Genomic DNA, 13316 nt, shown 5'->3' on the forward strand with positions numbered 1-13316 from the left:
TGTGACCGCATGGACTGTAGCCTGCCAGGCTCCTCTGTCCATGGAATTCTCCAGGCAAGAATACTGGAGTGAGTAGCCATTCCCTTCTCCAGGGGATCTTCCCAACCCAGGGATCAAACTCAGGTCTCCTGCATTGCAGCCAGATTCTTTACCATCTGAGCCACCAGGGAAGCCCAAGGGGTTCCCTACTTCTACTCAATACAGAAATAACCTGTATATCCTTCCTGACAAATTACCTGTATGCCTCCTGTGAATTGAAGTGCTCTATTCAACAAAGGAACCTATCATATTACTGAAGACTCAGGGTATTAGAAAGTTCTCCCAAGTCAATTGGAAATTTGCTTTCATGTAAGTTGAGTATTTTGGTCCTAGTTGTGCCTCCTGGAATCAACAAAATTTGACAAAAATCACCATGTTCCCACTCTTTCTATCTCACATTTTTGTTTAAACAAAGCTTTTTATTTAGAGCAAGAATTCAAGAAATACAACACCTTGAAAACATCTACCCATCTATACATCCATCCATCCATCTGTCCATTCCCCTCCCTATTCATCTGCCTATCCATCTAACCAGCATATATGGACACTGTGCTAAGCACTGTGATAGAAATGAGTAAGAAGCAGCCTCTTTAATGTTCCTCATAATCATAGTCAGTCCTGTGAGAGTGCTGACACTGCAAATCATAGACAGAGTAGAGAGATATGGATGGCACTGGCAAACCTTGCAAAGCTAAACATTTGACATGATAAATACTCCACTCTTCTTTCCTACGTGTGAATATAGCCAAGTGCCAAAATACTTGTCAGTCAGTTCAGTCGCTCAGTCATGTCCGACTCTTTGCGACCCCATGGACTGCAGCACGCCAGGCTTCCCTGTCTATCACCAACTCCTGGAGCTTGCTCAAACTCATGTCCATCGAGTCGGTGATGCCATCCAACCATCTCATCCTCTGTTGTCCCCATCTCTTCTTTGTGGAGCTGCCCAAACAGTCATACCCATTTTGTCCAGAACCCAAAATGTTGCTGCAGGCCTCTGCAGAAAATGCAAGACCCAGATTATGGCACTATTTGTTTCTCCATGAAGCAGAAATAGAGGGGGAAAAGTAACTGTAAGCATATAGTCTACATTTTAAAAGCAGTTCTGCTCATGACTTAAATATTCTGGCGTACTCCTCCATCTAGTATGTGTCCTCAGGGTCACCTTCAAGGCTTAATTTTAAGAAGAGAGCAAGACTGAATTCAGCTTTGATCTGAATATGAATTTAGGTAGCAGTGAGTTGGTGATGACATTTCTATATCATTTTCTATATTTCAAAGGACAGTGGGAAGGTAGACCTTGCCTTTTTGATTAATGCTGAATCCAGTTGACTAAGGTGCATTAAGATGACTAGAGGCAATATTTCTACAGAAATCATTCTCCACTTCTGTAAAGTCACATCAAAGTAGCAAAGATTTTGATTATTGCTAAAGCATTATTTTTAATGTCTCTGGTAAAAAATAATTTCTAACTCAGGGTTCTGTGGCTTTTCCAACTAACTCAGGGCAATCAAGCCTTTCTGAGATCTGTATCTCCCGAGCCAAATTTATTTCAGAGTTCTTTATAAAAGAGAAGTTATAAGAGGTATTTCATGAGGTCACTTGTTTCAGGAAGCCTGAATTACAAACTGAAGTCACTCAGTGGGTTGAGTGCTGTAGCAGAGTAGGGAACCTAGATGGGGAAGACAAGCCCCAGGCCACGTGCATATCTCAGCGCGTGGTCTGTAGAGCTCCGGCATCAGAACCCCTGACTCCCTAGTTCAAAATGCAGATTCTGAGGTTCCACCTCAACACCAACTAATTCAACTCTGTGATAGTGAGAATTTTTTTAAAAAGCATTCTACTAATAAGTGATTTTTATATCCCCTTATACTCTCAAGTGTCAGACTTTATTTTTGGGGGCTCCAAAATCACTGCAGATGGTGACTGCAGCCATGAAATTAAAAGACGCTTACTCCTTGGAAGGAAAGTTATGACCAACCTAGATAGCATATTCAAAAGCAGAGACATTACTTTGCCAACAAAGGTCCGTCTAGTCAAGGCTATGGTTTTTCCAGTGGTCATGTATGGATGTGAGAGTTGGACTGTGAAGAAAGCTGAGAGCCGAAGAATTGATGCTTTTGAACTGTGGTGTTGGAGAAGACTCTTGAGAGTCTCTTGGACTGCAAGGAGATCCAACCAGTCCATTCTAAAGGAGATCAGTCCTGAATATTCACTGGAAGGACAGATGCTGAAGCTGAAACTCCAAAACTTTGGCCACCTCATGCGAAGAGTTGACTCATTGGAAAAGACTCTGATGCTGGGAGGGATTGGGGGCAGGAGGAGAAGGGGACGACAGAGGATGAGATGGCTGGATGGCATCACCAACTTGATGGACGTGAGTCTGAGTGAACTCCGGGAGTTGGTGATGGACAGGGAGGCCTGGCATGCTGTGATTCATGGGGTCGCAAAGAGTCGGACACGACTGAGCGACTGAACTGAACTGAATTGAATGCTCTCAAAGTGTGGTTCCTGGAACAGCTGCATTAACATCACTCAGGAATTTGTTACAAATGCAAATTGTCATGGAGGGAGGTCCAAGAGGGAGAGGATAGATGGATACATCTAGCTGATTCACTTCATTGTACAGCAGAAACTAACACAACATGGGAAAGCAATTATACTCCAATTAGGAAAAAAAAAAAAAAACAACCTACAGATTCTCAGGCCCTACACTGGGTATTCTGAGGGTGGGTCCAAGGAATCTATATTGTAACTCTCCAGGTGACACTGACATATGTTAAAATTTGAAAACCAGTACCTCTGGCACATACAGCCCCCTCCATACAGAACTATGTGAAATAGGGAAGTACCAAGGATTAGTATGTGAGAGTCAGACTATAATCCAGACCAAGCCTCTCACCTTGACAACAGGTCCTCTAGGGGACTAACTTCTAGGAGGAGAACAGTTAGGACATGTGATGGGCTTTGATGGCTGTGATATTTCTCAGAAAGGACAAAATTTGTTATATCTCTATTCACAAAGTATCTGGTGTCTTTGAAGCGTTAAACCAATTGCATCCTTTTCAGCTGATGTCACCTGAAAAAGGCGATGCTGACATTTGACCATGAAGTAACCTTCTTCCATTCTGAAGGCCTTTGTCCTCCACCCTCTGCAAACACCTACAATGCTCATTTTAGTCAAAGCCCTGGCACCTGGGCACATATAGAGAAAAGCCTCAGAGAGACAGAAAGTGCTGAGGTTAACTAAAGAAAGGGGCATTTTTTTTTTTTTTTAAAGAATGTTACAGCTGAAATGCACCTCAGAGTCTTTCCAGAACTCTGTGTACAAAAGTGCAATCTCCAGAAAGGAGAATTGTGCATTGACATTTAGGTTGAATTTATAGCTAGCTACTGCGCAATTAAAAATGCCACCTTCATTAAGTACACCATGAGTTAACTTTATTCATTCTTGGTGATGCATTCACTTGCTAAATAAATATTTATTGGATGCATATCATGCACTGGGCACTGTGCTGGGGACATCCATTAATGCCCATGACTGTCTGCTCTGGCATCGGACTGTCTTCATGTCCAGTACTTCACCTGTACTTCACTGACTCCACCACTTAACTAGCTGTGAGGCCTTGATCCTTCACAGCTCAGTTGCATCTTCTTTAAAAAAAAAAAAAAAGGATAATGATACCTATCTCTCACAACAGTTATGAGAATTAAATGTGTTAATATTTTTGAAGAACTTATTACAGAGTCATAAAGAAAGGGTCAATAATTTTTAACTTCCCTGGTGGCTCAGCCAGTAAAGAATCTGCCTGTAATGCAGGAGACCTGGGTTCAATCCCTGGGTCAGGAAGATCCCCTGAAGAACGGAATGGCTACCCATTCCAGTATTCTTGCCTGGAGAATTCCATGGACAGAAAAGCCTGGTTGGTTACAGTCTACAGGGTTGCAAAGAGTCAGACATGACTGAGCAACTAACACTTTCACTTTTCACCAAATAAAAATAATATTAATAAAATTAAAATAATAGATTTGATAAGTTCTGTTCTAGACAACAACTGCTTTGCAGAAACTGCTCTAGAATAGGATCCATCCCCTGGTGTGGACTGCAATCTGCTTTTCCCTTTCAAAACCATTGGAGAAGGCACACTTTATTGGCCCTTGAGTCAGACTTAGATAATGAACTTTCCCCAAACAACTAACTAAGCAACAACAGCCCACAGATCCTCCTCCCTTTACACCTGAAATGTAAAGAAATGTCTTGCTTCAAGCTTTACCAGCCTTTATGCCTCTCTTAGGGGCCAGAGGAACTGGGCTCTAGGCATTACACAGGGTTTTCTCCTTAGAGTCAACATGCCACTGCCAACTTGATGCCAAACATCACAAGTTGTGATGTTTAGGAAGCTAACAGTCTAGGGAGCAGCACTGGGCCTTGGGAGGCAGGATTCTGAACTGCAGCCAGGGCAGGACATCCTGCCTCTAGAAATACCTCTAGCAGTGTTCCCGAGGGGTCATGTTGACCACTCAGCTGTCTCTCTCTCTTTCTTTTTTTCCCAAATGTAACTTGCAAAATGACTTACTGTGGTAATAAGGAGGCCTGAAGGTCTTATCAGCAACCCCCCATCGAGGTGGGAAGATGACAAAATCAGCGATGGCCACTCCAGGGCGTATAGACTTAGCAGTCAATACCGTGAAAATGGATGGGTCCTGGGAAAGGAAGGACAAGGAGAGCCTGAAGACACGATGAAGGGGGAGGTGACCAACAATGACACACATCCCCCATGCTGAAGGGGTTTTCAAGTGACACTGTAATTTCTGATCAAACTGCAGGCCAGGCTATGAAGTCTGGGCTTGTCATCGAGGTGCAGTAATCACTCATCTGACTTTCCCCTCCTGCTGTGCTTGAAGCAAAAGGAATTAACAGCAGCTAAGGGGATTCTGAGCAGCTTTTTCACCCTGCTGAGCCCCCATTTCATGTAAGTACTACCCTGTGGGTCTGAGAACCGGCAGTGCCTGCCTCCCAACCTCAGGTCAGAGTGACTGGAGCTGGCATGTGCTGCAGGGAGCTCTTGGCAGAAGGGATGCTCAGAGTGAGGTGGAAATAGAAATAAAATAATATCTGAGTGTTGGGATAGATGTAGGATGCACATCTCTTTGGAGCAATCACTGAGATTCCAGACGGTATCCTCATGGCTTTTTACCCTTTGTTTGACTCTCAGGCCTAAAATATTAATACGTCACTCATCTGGGAGGTGGTAGTATAGAAGGGACTAGGTTGGGGGACAATACTATGATTTGTAAAGAACGTTAGACTCTTTCGGTGGAAAGATTGAGATTCAAATTTAACGGGAATCAGTGTGATCAGGTCTGCTTTCTGATGTCACGTGAGGGTTGGGGATTCAAAGATGATTGAACTCTATTCCTGGCCCTTCAGCACCACTGGTGGCGGCGGCAAGTGTGTGTGATGGGGACAGAAGGAGTAACGAAACAAGTGTCTGAAGAATCACAGCCAGGTGCCAAGAGCGATCTATCTTTGTAAATAGAGAGCCAAAGGGTTACAGAGTGCTTATCTCTTCCTGAGAAGATCAGGGAAGGCTTCACAAAGGAGGTGATATTTGAGGTGGGTCCTGAAGAATGAATGCAGAAAGAAAGAAAAAGAGAGGGAATAAGGAAGGGAGGGAAGGAAGAAGGTAGGAAAAAAGAAAGGGAAGGGAAGGAAAGGAAAGAAAAGGCAAAAAGGCATTTTAAGCATAGAAAACAGGAAAGACGTCAAAATGCACAGAGATTTTGTTAAGAAGCAAGAAAGCTAAAGCTCAGAGTGCATTAGCAGGAGGGAGAGGGGCAGAGGTGGTCCTGGGAAATAAGTCCAGGGCCAGATGGTGAAGAGCATAGGACACCACGCTTCAAAGCTCAGACTTAATCCTAAACCACAGGGAACCTGCAAAGGTTTCTAATGTAGTGTTAGAAAGATCAGGTCTGAATTTTGGGAAAATGACTATAGCCACAGTACAAAGGAAACTGTCTGTGTAAATGCAAGCCAAGAAACCCTTAATGCTGCAAGAATGAATACTTCTTCATCTGTCATGAGAAATGATCTGAAACTGTTAAAAGGCAGTGAGGCTCAAAAAAAGCTCTTTCAGTGTCTCAGGATCCTTTTTTTGCTGCTTTGGGCATGATGCCTCATTTTCTTGTCTCTTGATTTTATCGAGTTGCTGCTCTTCAGAAAGGTAGTTTTGAGTCCCAAGAGGTAAGCTGAACTGGCTTAGAGTAATCGTTTTGTCTTTGATTCTTTGACTTCTGCTCTAATTGCCCCTCCAGGTTGTGGGCTAAGTTAATCTATTATGCAAAGTGAACTTTCCCCCAGGATCTCAGAACTAGCACTTTATCATGGAAGTGGGTCCTTGGGAGCCTGCACTGTAGACTGGGGACCTATTTGCAGTCCCTGATTGAGTGAAAAATATGACCGAGTTCATACTCTAGAATTTCTTTGGTTTAAATTCAAGCACTGAATGTTACGAGTAACTTCAGAAGAGAGCTGTCAATCCCATCTCAGCTAAAAAGAGCCAGGAGTGGAAGCTCTGAAGTGGGCAGGCAGACCTTTGGTATTTATGAGCAGGACAGAGAAATTTCCAAATTTAGGAATTTTCCTTTATCAATACTCCATCACTGACATTAGCAGTTGGTTTTCTTACTGGGATACATTGTCTAGGAAGAAATCGTATTCTTAGCCAGGAAGGAAAGTTACTGTGAGTACCCTGTAGAGAACTGAGCTGTGTGGCAGGGTGAATGTTGAATGTCTAGTCTGGATCTCCCTCTGGTAGGTTATTTACTCCTTCACTGAAGCCTTGCAGCAGATGATTCAAATTCCTGTCAACACAATGACAAATGACTTAAGTCTCAAGCTTCCAAGGCAACACTGGAAAAGTTGAGTCTGTGAACACCAGGTATCTACTGTGGACCTCTCCAACCTAAAGGTACCCTCTCCCCAGGGTTCCTCCATGGGCCAGACTTACTGCATGGTCAAAGGCCACTGAATTGATGACCATAAAGTTCTCCAAGTTGTACTTGTAGGGGGTGTAATTCCCATGCCAAGCCACAACATTGAATGGGGAGACATCCTGATCAACAAAAAGAAAAAGCAGGAAAGGGTGATTTTAGCACATAATACTTTTATAGCTATGATTCTTCAGTTTGTACTTGACATTACTGTCTCTTTCTTGATTTGATTCTGTTTGCATAACTTAATAATACCATCCTTTGGGAGAAATATCACCCTGAATCATCCTATGGTTGCTTTACTTTCTCTCAAACTGTCCTCCCTAAGCCACTGACCCTATTCTTCCAGTTCCTAAGCTACAGCTGCCTCTGATCACATGTGCAGCAGAAGCACAGCCAGGTAGTGCCTTTTCAACAATATTAATGCAATGGTGAGAATCTGTGGCTGCCAGCAATTCTCTGACAATCTGGGCCACTGTCTGGGTTTCCAGTGCTGAGGGCAGGCACTGGCTGTGACTGCTCTCCAGGTAACTACCTCTCAGAGGAGCATCTGGTAGATTTAGTTCCTGGGTTGATGAGTGAGGATGGTGAGGAGTTCTCTAAGAGTTCCAGCCCCAAGGACTTGAGATTTCAGAGCAATCCTAAGGTGATGCTTCTTGGGTCTGCCCTAAGAGAGGATCGCTGTTCTGTTATAGGAAGGTAGTTAGGCTAGCGAGTCCAGGTGATACAGTCCATGGAGGTCAGTCTCCCAGGGCACAGATCATGGCACACAAGGGAGAACGACTTTCATAGAGTTCACTTAGAAAGTGGAAATCCATGGAGCTGCTGGCCGCCTCTAGAATGGTGCTTCTCTGTCAAATGTATATCATATACAATACAGGGAATATGCTTTAAATGAATGTGATTTCCACACTGAATTTCCAGAGGTTATCATTTATGCCAGGCTGGAGTAGTATCTAAGCATGTGCATTTTAAACAAGCCACCCTGAGAATTTCTGATGCAAATAGTCTCTGAATTGCATTTTAAGAAATCCAATCCAGAGAATACGAGGGTGACTATGAATCAATGAGGACGGCAATTAACCCTCAGAAGTTAATTTTAAATGCAAAACTGATTGGCCTCTGCTGGTTAGCATACCTTCTAGTTGCTGTCCAAAGAAAATAACATGCCTTAGCAACATATAAGCAATAAGTTAAATGGGCAAAAATAAATCAAATGAATAATGGTAAATAGAATAGATCTTTGGATTATTTTTATTATATGGTTACTTTATTCTACTACATTATATATCCAGTAAGTTAAGTAATAATGTATATTACATATTATATTATTATTTTAAAATTATTATTATCTATGCCTTTGTTTATCAATTGAAATTGGTCCTGTTCCGGGTGGTATGGCTATAGATAATGCCTTTGCTTATCTCCTGAGTTTACCAGTCTGGTGCTATCAACCAAGTCAAACTAATTAACTGAGTTTTGCTTGTTTTCTATCAGTCATTGCTTGTATTTGAAATATGGTGACTATTGATAAATATAAGTCTTAGATGAACTGCTATAAATTAATTTTCCTTTTCAGGCCGTACCTCCCTGCCTGTTTATTATGTTCCCCCACCAGTTATAGAGACCTAGGTATTGTGGGGTTTTTTATTGCTTGATGAATAGAAACAGCATGACCTTTGGAGTCAGAAAGATATGGGTTTGAATGCTGATTCTGTCATTTACTGTGACATTTGGTAAGTTATCACTACCTGGACTGTTTTCATGACTACAAACAGGGCGAATAGTACCTTATTGTAATATCTTAGTGATGTAGTAAAGATGAAATAATGTATATAAATACTTAACACAAGCCCTGGCAATCAGAATGTGCTTAATAATTATTCATTCCTTCCCCTGCCTGTCAAGCCACTTACTTTACCTGTTTGGCAGCAAATAGCTTGCCCTGGTATTTATTAATCACAGTGTAACCACCTGGCACTTGGCGATCTTCATACCAGGCAACAGGTATCAGGAAATCACGAGGATTGGCCAAGCCATTGGCTCCTAGAATATAATGATCCAAAAGTCTTTTAGATACTTCTGAAATCACACAGGAATGATGCCACTGTTGCACAAAGAGAAAGGGCTTTCTTCCACGTCAAAAGCCACTCCACAATTTGCTATCCTTGTTGAAAGACTCATTGGAATCCCAGTCTGGTACCTTTCAAGGAGGACCCAAGAAATTTGGTCAGAAAAAGAAATCCTGAAAATATCTTCACCAGCATTACCTCCTAAAGTTGTAGAGTGAATATGGTTTATAAACATTTTCCATGCATTACCTTACCACTATAGGGGACGGGAGGGGAAGAGAGGAAGAGAGTAGAAAAGAGGAAAAGGGAAGATATGATAGAATACTAGAGCTTTTTTCCTAATAAAACTCTGACAACTCTAGAACTCATCGACAGTCCTTGAGAAGGAGAAGGTTACACACTGTAGCCTCAGGCACGCCTCTGCTCCTTAGACAGGACTCAGAATCAGTTCACGTCTGCAACATTGCTCTGCAGCCTGACAAATCTGTCTGCCACTGAGGGAGACCTGCCTGCTCACCTTTGCTTTGTGAGTGTTCCCTCCAGAGAAAGAAAATAAATCAGAAGATCAGAAATGAAAAATCTAAGTGCAAAAACATAATTTAACTCTGAGAGGAGAGACCTAGGGAGTGTTTTATCATTTTTAGTTCCTGGGGTTAAAAAAAAATAGGCCCCCAGCTGGTTAGTCAATTATATATTTTTTCCAGAGGGTACATGTGGCACGGCACCTGGAGGCTCTGCTGGCTGTGGAGCAGCAGGAAACCAGACCAAAGTGGGAAGAGCGGATGGAGAGCAGGATGACAGACGGCCCACCGTGGCTCCAGCTGCCTCTCGGCTGCCCCCACCTTCCTCTGACTATCTGGATCCCCCAGGGGACTGACCAGAAGGCACATGCTGGCCTGTCCCTGTTTTGCTCTTAAAAAATCTGTTGACAAGGGAAGGGAAGAGCTGGGAGGTGTGGCCACCACCTTCAACAAACACGCCAAAGATGAAACCAAGGGCCGATTTCCCCAACCACTCCTGTCACTCGAGAGATGGTTTGAGAACATCCCCTCCTACCACCTCCACTTCTCAGATCCTGTTCTCTTTGCCTCCAGCTTGCCAGAAGAATTGTGGGTGGGGGACCTTGGTTCACTTTGGAAGGTTTTCATTTGCCTCATGGAGGCTGTGGTTTCTAGCTCCTTCACAGCACTGAGTGAGGCACACTTTTGGACTCTTAAGTACGTAGATTTTGTAGAAGATGCTCAGTAGGAATGTGACATCCATAGACTGACTTTCTTTCAGTCCATTTCCCCTTTCCATAGCCACATAGCCCCTGCCATTATTATGATTTTTCCCACTTTATTGTCTACACACAAGCCACTGACAAGAAAATGATCTCTCTTCTATCTACAAAATCCACTCCCACTTGTACACTTTTTCTTAAACTGGTCCCTTTCCTCTTTCAGTTCAGTTCAGTCGCTTAGTCATGTCTGACTCTTTGCAACCCCATGAATCGCAGCACGCCAGGCCTCCCTGTCCATCACCAACTCCCAGAGTCCACCCAAACCCATGTCTATTGAGTCAGTGATGCCATCTAACCATCTCATCCTCTGTCATCCCCTTCTCCTCCTCGCCTCTTTATTTCTCCTCAACTTTCCATCAACTTATGATTGTTAGGAAGCTGTTCCTGAAATCTTGGCTCACAGCAACCCAGACTTTATATCCTCTAGGGTTGACACTGTATAACCTGAAATCTATTACAGATTGTCTTGCTCTCCAATGGTCTGTATACTATTCTAGAGAAAGATTTATTGTGGGTTGGGCTGGGTTGTTCTCTGTTATGCATGTATGTGATGGGAAGAGGCTTTCGCCATCCTTGATGTGGTTCTGGTCATTACCCTCATCACAACATGGGAACTGGGACAAACTGATGGACTGGTGCACTGACCAGCTAATTAATGAAGCTATCATCTCATATCATCTCATCAAATGGGTCAACTATACCACCTGGAGCCCCTAAACTTAGAGGCCTGAAATAAGACGTCTGTGATTGTTCAGGGGACTCTAATATGTTCTGAAATTCCCAATGACACTTGGTCTGGAGAAGAAGTTGTCTAGAGAGGAAAGTTGTAGTTTGAGTGAGATAAGGAGGAGAGATGGATGTTTAACTTTCATGCAATTATTCATATCCTATATCTCAAGTCAGGCTTAGAAGCTTGCACTGAAGATTTACCAATTGGTCCCAGGTCAGGCAACTCGAAGTGGACTCCATAAACCTCCAGGATGTAGCCTCTAGTCTCCTCGAAGACATCGATGCTGAACCGCATTCCTCTCTGGAACAGAAAGTAGACACTGGTGTGCTCTAACCAGTCATACCTATAATTATAAAGAAGCTGCCCAAGAGCTACAGCCAACCTCACATGCACAAATAATTCTATAGTCTGCTGAGCTATGTTGGAGAGGTGACCAGCTGAAAGATGAGTTAAAAAAAGTTAACCTCCAATCACATATGTGACCCAAACCAATTCTAGCCTACACTCTCACTGGGTTCAGAGATAACAGTGCCCTGATTTCACCAAAATTTAAAGAAATCCATCTTCACTGCCTTCTGTCCCCTCCAGAGTATCATCCAGAGTGTGCAGAAATATTAAGGAAAGTAAATTGACAATGCTCTTTGCTTTGTGATTGTGTGCTATTTTAAAACAAAGTAGGCACAGAAGGCTGCTTAATCCTTCTACACAGGGAGCCTTCTGTATAACTCAAACTCCCTCCCCATTGCCCAGACATGATAGAGAAATTTCAGAGTTAGAAATAGCAGCAGCTGCAACATCTGATTGCTCCCAAATTAGGGAGAAGCTGGGAGGAGAGGGGGACACATCACCAACCTGAATGACGCAGATCTCGTTGGGCTGAACAAGCATCTTGCCAAACTCAGTGTAAATGAGAAGTTTCCCTTTCTGGGGAACTAACATAAAAGACAAGGCAGCAGTGAGTAACTCCTTTCATGTAAGAACCACTTCATGAAGAGTGAAAGGCTTAAGGGCGGCATTTGCTTTTTCATTCCAAATGAAAAGTTCTTCATTGAGTTTTATGGGGGAAAATGTCAGAATTGACAACTTAAGTTGGCTATTTCTAGAAAAGCATGAATGAAAAAATTGACTCTGCTTTTTTCTTATGTTTGGTTGCCAGATAAGGAGCTTGTATTTGCACAGTTCTGTGGCTTGACCAGAAAGGGCAGTAGAAATAGGATGGAGAAAGACCCATCTCTGATAGTTCCAGCAGGAAGCTGGCATTTGCATGTCTAAGGTTTACATCAAAATGTTCATTCCAAAATATCAGTACTAAGATCATCAAAAAAGAATCAAGAAAAAAAAAAAAAAGAATCAGGAGACCAGAGAAATCCCTACTAGACTTTCCATCTTGATGGTTTCATGAAAATTTGTATTTATACAAATTTGCAGATATCAATGACAGATGATCTTTACTTGGGTAAGTTTGAAGGTAAATAGAGTTATCTCAATAAGTTAATCACACGTTGATTTTACCCTCTATTTCTTTTAAGTTGCCCAGAGCTTGCATATCAGAAAGGCCCAGAAGAAATGAGTAAAGACAGGGAGACCAGGAAATAGGGTATGGGCTTGAAGGTACAAGGAATCTTTTCCAGACCACCAATTGCCATTACACCTCAGTCTGTAGACTACATTAAATAAGACAGATTGAAAGGACAGTAATATGTATACAATTAAAAAGCAGCTTATAACTAGGGATCAATTACCAATGAAAGGATCTAAAGTCTTTAAAACTCACCAATCAAGAGGTCTCCATCTGAATTGTAAAAACATCTGAAACATATAGAATAATTCCTATGATTTTCTATTTTAACAATGTCCAGACAAATTAATTCACTGCACAAATTATTGCTCAGTAGATAGGCTGTGCCAGGCTTAGTGCTAGGCATAAAATGATGAGCAAAATGACCTCATCTTTGCCTTCATGGAGCCTTAGAGTCTAGTAGCAAGTCAGACTGCAATCCAACAATTACAGAACCATCTCATAAACTGTAATGCCACCATGAAAGTCAAGTTCAGGAAACTGAGAGAATAATGGACCTGATCTAGTCTGAGGCGGCAGCCAAGGTTTTCCTGAAGAGGGGATGTTTGACTTGAGATCTGAAGAAATCATCTAGGCAAGGACTTGGGAATGGGAGTGATGTAGGAGAACATTCCAGGCAGAAGG

General features: G+C 42.5%; 1 protein-coding gene across 1 annotated transcript in view; it reads right to left on the reverse strand.

Moving 5' to 3' along the window:
* HGD (homogentisate 1,2-dioxygenase) overlaps positions 1-13316 on the reverse strand; it is a 42644-nt gene that overhangs the window by 3780 nt on the left and 25548 nt on the right. The window contains exons 7-12 of the mRNA XM_005911431.2: positions 12888-12922; positions 11966-12045; positions 11314-11413; positions 8951-9075; positions 7047-7151; positions 4614-4740 (exon numbers count right to left, since the gene is read on the reverse strand). Of these exons, the coding sequence (XP_005911493.2) occupies positions 4614-4740; positions 7047-7151; positions 8951-9075; positions 11314-11413; positions 11966-12045; positions 12888-12922 (572 nt within the window). The remainder of the gene's footprint in view (positions 1-4613; positions 4741-7046; positions 7152-8950; positions 9076-11313; positions 11414-11965; positions 12046-12887; positions 12923-13316) is intronic.

This window comes from Bos mutus, chromosome 1, assembly GCF_027580195.1.
Source record: "Bos mutus isolate GX-2022 chromosome 1, NWIPB_WYAK_1.1, whole genome shotgun sequence".
Lineage (NCBI taxonomy): Eukaryota > Metazoa > Chordata > Mammalia > Artiodactyla > Bovidae > Bos > Bos mutus.